Below are 12,532 nucleotides of genomic sequence, written 5' to 3' on the forward strand. Positions count from 1 at the left end.
TCAAGTGTGAGGTAAGGCAGAGTCTTTTACATGTGGCTGCAAGCTGGTTTAAAGCACAGCTGGTTCTGGAGCAGGTGAAGTTGTCTGTGTAGTTATATCCACTGGCCGAGTAACAGATCTGCTGTAGGATCTGTAGTGCTTGGTAATACGAGGAAATGCTTCCCACAGAACTTGAAAGGCCCAGAAGTGTCTTGTAATTTTTAAGAGACCAGGGGGGGCTAGAATTTAATCCTTGACTTCAGTCCTCTATCTTCTAAACAGCATTGCTTTAAAACGTGTCTTGAAATGCATCCTTGTTAGGATGTCGCAGCAGCCCTCCTGGAGAAATGGCTGAACTCTCCTGCCCATGTGAATCAGACCACTTGTTTTGCTGAGGAGTTATGAAAACAGATGATTCACTTATATGTGCTATTTTTCAGCAACAAGTCCATAAGTCTGCAGACATGTGAGTTAACAACATCAAGCCCTGCAAAAGTGTGTATTGGCAGTAACTCCAGCTCCAGTTCAGGCTCTCCTTGCTCCATTCCATCCAAATTCCCCGCTGGCTTCTGTGGACTTCACGTGAGCCAGGAGTGCAGAACTAGCTCGCTTGCAATCTGGGTCATGCCAGAGGGGCAGCCCATGGGAGGGCTGGTACCAAAGCTGGCCTAAGTACCCCTGCACCTCTGTCCTGATCCACCTCTCAGCTGTGACTCTACATTGCTGCCATCAAACTTGGGGCTTAAGCCCACTCTGGAGCACCAGTGGGCTACAACAATGTAAGGATGTCTATCCTGCATCAGCCCTGAGTCCATCTAGCCTTCTGTGGCAAGAGGGACACCCTGGCACACAAGTACCCTGAGGGTGGCAGGTTGTGATCTCTCTTCTGACCCCTGCAGAGCCTTCTAGAAAGGCTCTGGCTGCTCCCCTGCCCGCCCCTTTTTATTTACCTTGTCCCGTCTGAAGCTCCATCAAGTGATGGCACCCTTGCCCCCAGACGGGGAGGTCTGACAGGAGCATCCTACTGACCTTTACATCCTTCCCTTTGTCTTCTCTGTTGTCCACTGGACAGGTTGATTCCTACATGTTTTTTTTCTTTCCCACCATCCTCTTTCCTGCCTCTCCTGAGCCTCTACCAGACAGGGTGGGGAGGTTTCGTTAAGTGAAGAAATCAGCCAAGGGAATGGACAAACCTGGAAGCCTAAGAAAGACCATAAAAGTGGGGCAAGCATGTAGTCATGCTTCCCCAGAATAATCCTCAGCAGTCTGCTGTGTCAGGGCATGATGTCTTTTTACTCAAATACTCTTGATACATTTTTCTTCTCTGAATCAATCTAATCGCTTTTGAATGCTTGCCAGCTACTGGCATCTACAGTGTCCTGTGGCAAGAAGGTCCACAGCTTAGCAGTGCACTGTGTGAAGAAAGAAGGGGACGAGTTCCTTTTATAAAGACTCAGAGACTCAGTCAGGATTTGGATCCAGCTTACAGGCCACCCTCTGCAGTTAGGATATGAAAGGAGAAGGAACAAGACTTGAAGCCAGGCAGTGTTACTGTGGGCATTCAGCCCCATCAGAAGCTGTGAGCTGTCCCTGCCCAGAGGAGCTGTTGCAATCGGTGACCTCTGCCAGTGCGACGATCTCCTGCCAAACCCATGGCCTGTTGCTGTAACTACTACTCTCCCTTCCCTCGGCTTTATGAGGACAGGACTTTGCAATAAAATGCCGTTTCAGCAAGGGTGCCTCTCCCAGTTTCCATTCCCCAGAAACTCCTCGATACTAGCAGCTCGCTCTTAAGGAGACCCCAGTGTCCAGTGAGTTTGGTGGTGAGAAATGGCTTTTTGCTAGAGAGCAGGTGTGGCACGATGCCTGCTACCATTGCACATCTGTGCTGCAATTTCTGTGAACTGCTACCCACTGCAATCCCAAACAAAACCTCAGCACCACCAAGGGTCTGCCTTGCCTGTCTCTGGATGCCTTGTGGGGAAGCGGAGAGAACATGTAAAGATCTGTTTCCTTTCCCCAGCCCAGGCATCTAAAGACCCCACACACTCAGAAGGAAGAAAAGTTAATCTGTCATCATGTTCAGCTGTGGACATCACTGGAAGTCAAATTGACATGCAGGTATAGATGACACCTATGTCTTATGCTGGGCTGGCTCTCTGCACAGGGCAAGCATTTCTATGTGGCACCAGCAGTCACCACCTTAGTGTCTCAGAAGGTCTTATTCTGTCTGTTAATTGAAGTGCACAGCACACATTTCTTCAGTCAGCCTTTAGCTACACAGATAGTGCTTATAAGAGCAAATGCCAGGACAAAAAAAACCCCACTTGAGCCTGATGGATCGTGATGCAATTTTATTCCCAGGACCAGGAGCGTAGCTGTCAAGTGTATAAGCATCAGAGCTGTAGAGGGACTCCCAGGGCAGAGGGCCCAGATCCCAGGCTAGGTGGGGGGCATGAGGGACAGCGGTGCCTCCATACCACCATTGGTGCTAATTCAAACCACCGATGGCAAATGACCTGTGGTTTTCAGAGGTACTCTGTGGAAGCAGAGGGCAGGTGGGCACAGCCAGTTACGCCGCTGTGTGCGCTGCCCTGGGTGACATTTATACTCCCCGTTCAACTCTTTACTACCATCTCTCCCACTCTTTAACTGCTCTGGCTGAGCTGCTGATTGTATTTCTCCATAAAGGCCTGGAGACTGTGGGTGAGGAGCAGAGAGCAGCTATGTTGGGTGGTATCGAGTGTGCTTGCGCATGCGGGAGGTGTCTGCAGAGCTCTGTGGTTCCTACCCACAAGCCAGCAAGCAAATGACCTGCAGCTTTCCATCCAAAGGACAGATTCAGCTTACTCTGTTAGGAGCAAAATTGCTGCTGTCAGTTATTACCATTAACTTTGCCTTTCATGACACTGGCCTGGAACAGGACCTTGCCTTCAGATAACTGCAGGTGGTGCACTGCAGTTTAGCTGCAGACAACAATAGTTTAATTACACCTGAAAGTATGGTGAAAATCCACTCGGTATTTAGGAGGGAACCTGTGCGGGCACCTCAGGTTTCTTTTCTTCTCTGAGGGACACACATACATGCATTCCAGTTGCCACACCTTATCTTCCCAGCCAGAAGGACGCTGTCCTCGGGTTGTGGCGGAGTGAAGAGGTCAGGCTGGAGCTGACAGCCCCATCTGCCTTTCAGGAGCTCTTTGGCTGCCTGGGCTGCAGTGAGGATGGGGTTTCCACGTGAGAGCTGATCAGCCTAGCGCAGGCACACACACTGAGGTGGTAACGGGCATGTGGCCATAACAGGTAGCCCTTGTTAGTCCTACCCTAGTGTTAGGAGACGGGAGGGGCACAGTGCCGCCAGCTGCTGAGCAGTTTATCAGTGGTGCGTGCAGGTACCATACCCATTGCCCGTGCTGGGAGTGGAGGTCACTCAGCAGCTCATGTTCTCCAGGGCTGATGTGGGGATGCCCTTTACCTGCCGCGTGTTGGACAACACTTCCCTCAGAGCTATCTGTCCCCAGCAAAAGCCATCCCTGTGGCCATTGTTTGGAAAGGCATTTATTTTCCCTCTTGCTTTCAGAAGGGTGCTCTCAAAAAGGCTGAGGAGTGAATTTCCTTAAGTCACTAGAAGCTAAGCATCGGACTTGGTGAAATATTAGTGTTTGCTTTTTCATTTAAATGCTATGTGCAGGCAACACCCTTATTTATCCTCTAAAGCTTTTGCAACAGCAATACATAAAACCATAGCAACAAAGCTGAATGATTGCAGTCTCCGCCTGGCCACGATTTCTCCATCCCTGCAGCTTGGACGGAGGGGAGCAGTGCATTTCTGGGCAGGGTGGCAGGTGCCGGTACCTCAGTTGCAGTGCAGTCTCGGCACTAGACACAGAGTTCAGGACACGACTTGTTCTTCCTGGCTGGTTTTTTGAAGCATTCAGGGTTGAGAAACTGCTTAGGCTAGAGTCTCTCACTGTCGAATGCATCCTGATGAGATACACTCTTTTTGCAGAGACACAAAGGGTTTTCCCCACAACCTTGCTTATGTTTGTACTGCTTAACAAAATATGTTTAAAATTCCCTTTCCTTCTGAATGCTTTTCCTCTCATTTCAGTGATGACTGGAAAATGTTACTTTGTCACACATATTTTCATTTAGTCACAAAGGACCGTTCCAGCTGTCCCTCTCTGCTGTCTGCACTCTTCATTGTTTCTACACAAGGTATTAAGGACAGTGCATTCTGATGTGGGTCTCTGATGTGACGAGGGAGCGATCTTCAGACATGGAGTTATTCTAATATTTAGAGATAGGTTTTTACCAGCTATGAACATTTTGGGGACAGCCTGTCAAGATCCCTCTGAATAGCAGCCAACCTTCCAGCAGATCAGCTGTTCCTCTCGGCTGGCACCCATGCCAGATGCTATGCGAAGGGATGGGGGTTAATACTTTTGCAAATGTACCCAAAGTGTTATAACAGGTGATCAAACTGTATAACACGCAATTAAGTCTCAGGGTCTCTCAGAAAAACAGAATACCCCAACCGTTGAACCAGCAAATGTATTTACCATTGAGCAGACAAGGGACCAAGAAAATAGGCTAAGAATGAAAGCTCTAAACACTGCTCCCTGAAAGATGGAAGAACAGTTACATAAGAAATAAACTATTGCAACAATTTCTTTTAAAGTTATTTCCTCACTTAAAAAGAAAACCCAACCTGCACAGGGCAAGACACCAAAACTCCCAGCTGTGACAAAAACCATACCCTTGAGAGGAAACGATGTACAAATCCTAACTCCCTTACCCTGGGAAAGAAAACAACATCCATCATGCATGGGGTGAATGCAGAAAGAAAATGAAACCATAATGATTTGATCAGAGGAAATGCAAACAGAGGCAGAAGAGTTAAATGTTTGAGAGGTGGAAGTCAAAGCTCCTGGAGAGGTGGTAGCTTACACATGCTGACCCACTGCAGAGGCTTGGCACAAGAATTCAAGAAACAGTAAGAGACCTAGAAGCACAGCTGCAAAACAAAAAATAAAGAGGCAGTATCTTTTAATTATCAACACTGCTATGAGAAACCAGAAGGAGCTGGAAAATGTCCCAAGATGTAGTAAAAATTAGATTATAAAGAAAAATCAAGATAAAGAAACAGTTCAAACTTAATTAATAGATGTAATCTTGAGTAATCTTAGGAGGAAAGGTTTCAGCAGTCATGGTTAAAGAGAAAGTATAAAAACCTAGTGGCCTTGGTAGGTCTTTTTGTTTTACAGGGCAATCGACTGACAGACAACAACTTGAAAAGCAGCAGCCAGACCCAGGGACAGAACTGTTGATTTCACTAATGTTCTTTTAAGCAAATGTGTAAATACCAGAAGGAATCTAGGAGGGCTATCAAGAAGGAAAAAAGTTTAAAGCAGTGGGGAAACTAATTAAATGCTATCAGCACTCTAAGTATCAGTAGTTAGCGGTATAGTATATCAGTAGTTAAAGGCTGAGAAGATTGTGGGTTAAGTCTGTGTAGACAAAGGTTTGAGGTCTGAAAGGCACAGTGAATAGTACAATATTATGATTTAACCAGAACAAATACCAAAGGAAAATTACATAGGTACATACGAGAGGATACTCATACCTCTCCAATAACCACACTTAACAGCTATATTCTTTTGTTTCTAAGAATTAACCCTGTAAAATTCATGATCCTAAGTAATGAACCCTATAATTCATGAATTATGTATGGTTAATTTCCTTACTTTAAAGAAAAGGAAGGAAAAAGAAGATGGCAAAAGCTGTGTATAAATACATCAACTGCTGATTTAAAATAAAGTGTAAAGTTTGTCTGTTTATTGTAGAGAATATGGGGAAACAACTGATGGAGGACTGGAAAAAAGCAACCGAGTATACTGGAAGCTCTTATGAAGGGAAATGTCTGGGGAACAAAGATCACTATTAATAACAATCTTCTGTTAATCTTATCTTCTACAGAAAACACAGAAAACTGAGCACCCCATTCCAATCCTATAGATACTGATCTATGTATGTTATGTGTATGCATGTTTGTGTTTATTTATGAGTCTCCCTTTATGTGTTTACAATAGATATTGCAAAATGTTGGGAGAGGTGAATTGCTAATTAACTCACATAAACCCTCCTATGAGATCTGGGTCTAATCACAAGATCTTCAGTATGTCTGCTACCTTCTTCACCGTCTCACCAGTAAGACTAACAAGGGATTTGTAAAATAGTCAACAATGAATACATTACTAAACAGTCACAGAAGGGTTATCAATCACAAAGGTTATGAACACTTGAATATCATTCAGTTCTGAGCCTATTGTACATCTAAAAAGAAAATGTTTTCCTCAAATGGTGCCTTCAAGACCACAGGGCTGCTACATGTGAAAATGCATCCAATTGTAATGTTGTTTATACTAATTGTTAAATACCGTGCATGTTTACATGTGGTGTACCTCCTGCTGATGACAACACCCTGTCACGGGATGGACCCACCTGCTCCACAACGCCTGGGAGGCAAGAGCAGATGTTGCCACAGCACTGCATCATCAGTGAATGGTCAGTCGCTGCGATGGAGCTGGCAGATGCGTGTAAAAGCACTAATCTTCTTGGTTCTTACATAAAGCCCAGCATCCAGATCTGCCGTGGGTTGTCATTTACTCTATCTTGCCCATGACAGTGGTCCAGCTAGTTCTGGAGTCCACACATCTGGTCCATATCTCACCAATCTGGCTACAAGGATATTATGAGAGACCAGGCTGAAACCTTGCTAAAGCAAAGGTAAACCACCACTACCACTCTGCCTTCATCCACTGAAACAGTCCTCCCATCATCTTGCAATAGAAAGCAATCAGCTTGATCAGGCACAATTTGCCCTTGGTAAATCTATGCTGGCTGTTTCCAATCAGCTTTTGTTCTTCGCATGCCTGATAATGGCTTCCAGAAGGATTTGTCCCTTAATCATCACATGGTTTGAGATGTGGTTGATCATCCTTCAGTTCCTTAGGTCATCATTGCCCTTCTCAAGGATAAGCATGACATTTGCCTTTTTCCAGTCACCAGGGACTCTTCCTGATTGCCATCCTTGGGGTAGAGACAGGAGGCTCAACCAGCCGTTCCTCCCTCTCTCCATTAAGATCAGGAGCATTTTGTGTAATATTAGTCTCCATTTGGGAGAACAATATTAAGACAGTCACTTTTCCTGCCCAAGACATTTGGCTGCCCCTCCTTCTTTTTAACCAGTTCCACACTGCCTGTCCTTGATCACCTCGTTGCTTTAGAGACTAAACAAACCCTGAGCAAATGTGACCTTCGGGGGACACGCAGCAGAACATGATTATTCAAGGACTTTTCTGGTGTGGACGAGAACAGAGTTGGCAGTTAAATTTCATGTCTGCTTGACAACATACGCATCTTTTATATAGGTAGGTATGCCTGTGTGTGTGCGTGAGTGTATGCCTGCGAGTATTGGCCAAACAGGACTGGCCAGAAACAGAAGGTAGAAGAGGTTGCTTGAAGGAGTGGTAAGTCCTTTCACCTGGTTATTGGCAGTCCAGGGCAGCAGTTCCCAAGCCATTCTGTTTGGGAACCTCCAGGGCTATGGCTCCTCTCTCATTTCCATAGCCGGGCTTACAGCCCTGCATTTGGGTGCTCCTCTAACAGCGTGCTGATGGCTCCGAGTGACTTTATTCAGCCAGGACCAACAAGGGCACGTCCCTGGCTGCGCAATGCAGGAGGCTGGACTTGCAGTGGTCCCTCTGGCTTATGAGTTTCATCAAACAGAAGCAGCTTGCCAGCTACCTCAACTTCGAGGGGCCGAGCTGAGGGCACATGGGAAACTGCCAGAGAGAAGCGGGGGATCGGAGAGGAAATGCTGCCAGCAGCTCGCCCCCGTGCTGGGAGGTGTTCATGCACAGAAAATCATCCAGAAGAAATGATAGCAGTAACCATGACAATGTCAGCAGCACGGCACTAGCAGGGCTTCCTCGGGGATTAACACTTTTCCGTACCAAGAGCGTATCTCCCTTTTTCTGATGTGCGCTGTTGATTCAGTGGTTGCTTTATCTTCCTCAAAGCAGAGCTCCCCAAGAATTGCTTTCTCTGCAAATTGCTTAGGCAGGACTACCTGTAAAATGAAACTATTTTTTTACAGAAAGTCTGTCCCAGCCCATGTGTTTGTGGACCACTGTGCACCACAATTCCACCCTAATCCCCGTCGCTTGGATGTCCCCATCATGGCCAGGAACTGGTGCTGACTAAAACCGAAGTTGTCTCATTTCACTGAGCACGCTGCTATTTTCTAAGGTCTGACTCAGAGCCTTTCAGTTAGGTGTCAGCATGTGCTATTTGCTAGAAATAAAATCAATGTTAATTAATTCTGCTTATTTTTTTAATAAGTTTTTATCTTTTCCTGCTCCAGATCACGAGTGAGGTGCATACAGAGCAGAGCTCAGAGAGGCTGGTCTTGGCTGTGTCTGAGGACCTGCTTCTCACAGCAAGGGCTTCACGGAGGGGTTAGTCACTAACAAGCACAGTCCTGGTGGAAGAAAAAGAAAGGCAAACTGTGTGGGGAATCCAGGGGAAAGGGAGAGAAAGGCTGAGCTTATGGCAAAGGACAAGGGAAACATGAAATGCAGGAAGGAGAAAGAACAGAGAAAGAGACAGGAGACACGTATCGCTGACCTCCCAGGGGAAGCAAAGGAGCAGAAAATTCTTCCCTTTGGGTACTAAGCAGCCTGGCAGGCCTTTCACACTGCCTGCTCAGTGCTCAGCCTCTTGTGCCCGTATCAGCCAAGGGAATTATTATTATTATTATTATTATCATTATTTTGTAGAGCTCGTCTTTACTCTTCTTCTGTCTGGGTCAACAAAGATCGAGCTACAACAATGTCTACCTCTAGAAAGCACAACAGTGCTCTTTTACAATACGTGAAATTGCAGTAATAAGCATAAAGAGTAGTACTCGGCATCTGACAGGATGACTGATGTAAGCTGTCAGCCAATATTTGACTTTCCAGGTGAGATTAGATTTAGCATTAAATTTAATATAAACATAAAGCCTGCAGTACAAGGCACTTATTTAACAGACAAACGCTTATAGCCTTGTGCAGGCTGGAGGCTACTTAAAGTTTAAGATATCTCTGCTCCTTTTGAGAGTACCATCATATTATCCAGAGGAGTTTCAAAATCCTGATTTTTACCGTGAATCTTATTAGAGAAGGACACAGGAAAGGTAAGTTTCTGTTGGTAATTCTTGATTTCCTACTGAAAAAGCATAGCAATTTTTGTTCTCTCTGAAAGCAGAGAGATTTTACACAAAAAAAATTTCAAGGCAGTTTGTATTTGGATTTTCTTATAGCTTGCTTAGTTTCATTAGATTACCATTATCCCCTGTGTCTGAGCGTGTGTGAGTGTATAATTGCAGAGAGACCTACATGCACGTGTACCCGCGTCCTTCTGTGTGTGTGTGCCTGTTCTGTGCATGCTGATTTCACAAGGCTAGTCCAACAAGCAGAGGAAGGTAGACTGCTGAACTCAAGCTGGAAAGACACCACAATTTCTTATTACTGATGAAAATTCAGCACCCCTTACCATAGGCTGCAGTAAGCTCCTCATTGCTTGAAGACTGCACTGAGATCAAGTGACTTTTTGTGGAAGCTTTGCCACATGTTGTAGGGCTTGGTTGGCCTGAAGCTTTGAAGGACAGGCGTCATACAGGAGCATCAGACTGAAATCCTGTACCAGACCCTTTGCTTTTTGCAGGCTAGCAGGCTGCAATGCAGTCACACCCTCCTCTTTAGGTAGGAAAGGCAGAAAAGGACAGTGGCTTTTCTCAGAGCTTCTTGAGAGCTACTGCCTCAGCAGGGAAGGCAGCGTGCCTCAAGCCCTATAACGTAGGTCAGGAGGGTCCACGCTCATGGGATTTCACCAAAGCGTGTTTGGCTTCCCACAGACCAAAAGTGACCTGAGTGAGGAGAGTAAGACCTCCTTGGGTCTCTGAACATATTGAACCACTCAGAGATGGGGATTCTCAGCTGACCTAAAACTGGTACTACATTTGCACTGGCAAGTGGCAGGTGTTATTATTTAATTGCCATAATGTGGACAAAAGAAAACAATGTAACTGTTTTATAGATATTTGATTAAAATAAGTATCGTGCTGTCTTTAGTAACCGTAACTTGCAAGGATGGCTGAAATGCGAAACTTCACTTGGGCGGTGGAAAATATTTTCAAGGATACCTTTCTCACCTACATGAATGGCTGGAGGAAAAACATGACAGAAGCGGCGGATAAATTGCAAGCCAAGGTCGATGCTGAAAACTTTGACTACGTTATCCTTTATTTGATGGTGATGATTGGGATGTTCTCCTTCATTATTGTGGCAATCTTGGTGAGTACTGTGAAATCAAAGAGGCGAGAGCACTCCAATGACCCCTATCATCAGTACATCGTTGAGGACTGGGGCGAGAAGTATAAAAGCCAGGTTCTGAATCGAGAAGACCTCAAGTGTGTGATCCATGAAAACTTGGGTGCAAAGGACAAAACAACCCCTGGATCACCTTGACTTTTTGGAAACACTAGCAATGAGGAAATCATGAAGCCACATGTAGGGAACCCCCTGGAATTACAAATAGCTGTGAAACTGTTCATTAAATTAACAGACAGGTCAATGTGGAACAGAGTGCTGAGGAAATCAACATTGCTGTTTCCCATGAGGACTTTGGCACAGCTGCTTGGGGAACACCCATGAAAAATGCATGATTGTGCTTTGCTTTGATAGTCTGCTCTTCAGGAAAATAAAACCAAGAGAATGAATAACTTGATTTCTTTTAGTATTTTTTAAATCCAGAAGCAGACCTGGATGTTCCCACCTCAGAATAACTGTGATTTAGTGGTCAAAAGTGCTGATTTAGATCCAAACTGTATGACTAAAGCCCATCTTAAAAATAACTTGAAAATGTACAGTAAAATATCAAAATCTCCATCTATTGACTGAATAATGCCATGAATCATAAGAGGTAACCTATACCTACACACATTCATTCCAAACTATTTTTTTTTAATGATCTGGCTCCCATTTTGATTTCATTATTCATTGGCAGCAGAGATTGACTCATGGGCTTCTGACAAGGCCTGTTTTATAGCAGAAGAGCTGCTAAACTAGCAGTCTCATCTAGGAGCATGTCGCAGTTGTCCAGGGCAGCTTCCAGAGGTTCATCATCTGTCCTCAAGTCCATAGCTGGCCAAGCTGTCTTCTCTGCTGCTCCTTGGTTCTCCAGAGCAATTCGTCTACCTGGGTTGCAAGCTGGGTGACAGAGGTGCTGGTTACATCCCATCACCCAGGGCTCAGTGTAAACCACTGAGATCCTGCCTTGTGGCTTTCAGAGGAGGGATTTCTATACCCAGCTATGAAGGCTGTCCCATTGCTGTGCTTCCTAAGGGTTTCCCATGTTGAGTACTGGTTTCCACTGGCTGGGAAATGGGTTTTCAGGGTGGTTTATCTTCTCCTTTGCTGCTGAAGTATCACAACACTGGCTCTCAGGGAATAATTAGAAGCAGAACTGGTGATACTTCTAGTATTAAAACGTGCTTCCTTTTGTAAGACTCTGGGTTTAGCTCCTATTCATGTTGCCAGACTTAAATCGCTTAAGCTAAAAGTTCCCATCCTGACTGTCTATCGTGTGGGCTTGTTTGTTTTTAGAAAGTTTTGGCTGAAACACTTCAGCCATGTCTGGAGCTGCATTTCCGACAATTTTGTTTTGCTTGTGTTAAAAAGAAATGAAAAAGAAAAGGGCCTCTTTTGTTGGGAAGCTTCGGCTTGTTTTGGCGACCGGTCCTGAGATTTGGCACAGCAGCTGCTGTCACGCTCCAGATGTGCTTTGTGCTGGCATAGTAATAAGCCTTTGAATGATCTCAGTCCGTGAGCGCCGGGGAAGGCTTGTCAGGTCCCAGCGCAGCCACCTGGTGAGCCTCTCCCCGCCCAGCATGCCCCCTTTCCCCCACCTCCCCTGGGTGGCCTGTGGGTGTCTGCCAGCTCCCCTGCTCCTGCCGTGGGCGTGCTGCACACCCAGGCTGCAGGACCTTCCCTGCCCCCGGGGCCCGCGGGCTGGTGCAGCGCAGACGGTGTGCTGCACCGAGCGGCTGGAGGCCGCCCGGGCCCTACGGCCATGCTACAGTCACGGAGAGCCCCTTCCGGCGAGGTGCAGCCGGAGGAGCACCCCTGCAGAGCTTGTCCAGGTGCACCAGCATCCCCAGCAGCTCGCCGACCCGCTCAGGCCCTGCTCCCCGCCAAAACCAGGCGGCAGCTCCCGCCTCTGGCCCGGCCCTGCTCCCGGTGGCTGGCAGGCGGCTGTGAGGCGAAGCTGACGACAGGGACCCGGACTGCTTTGCCCTCGGACCTACATCTCTGGGACATGTGGGAATTGCTTTACCTCAAAATTATTATTTTTTTGGAAGAAACAAGGGGCTACTTTCTGCTCCGGCCACAGGCGGCGGCCGGGGCACGGCGGGTTTGCGGGAGAGGTGTCCGGGGCGGGGCGAGGCG

The 12,532-nt window shown here is 46.4% G+C and overlaps 1 protein-coding gene across 1 annotated transcript in view; it reads left to right on the top strand.

The window, feature by feature from the left end:
- KCNE2 (potassium voltage-gated channel subfamily E regulatory subunit 2) overlaps positions 1-10,552 on the top strand; it is a 107,001-nt gene extending 96,449 nt beyond the window's left edge. Inside the window, exon 7 of the mRNA XM_072851993.1 lies at positions 10,157-10,552. Within this exon, the coding sequence (XP_072708094.1) occupies positions 10,175-10,552 (378 nt within the window). The 5' untranslated portion in view covers positions 10,157-10,174. The remainder of the gene's footprint in view (positions 1-10,156) is intronic.
- The last annotated feature ends 1,980 nt before the right edge of the window (positions 10,553-12,532 follow it).

Source organism: Ciconia boyciana, chromosome 1 (genome assembly GCF_034638445.1).
Source record: "Ciconia boyciana chromosome 1, ASM3463844v1, whole genome shotgun sequence".
NCBI classification, from domain to species: domain Eukaryota; kingdom Metazoa; phylum Chordata; class Aves; order Ciconiiformes; family Ciconiidae; genus Ciconia; species Ciconia boyciana.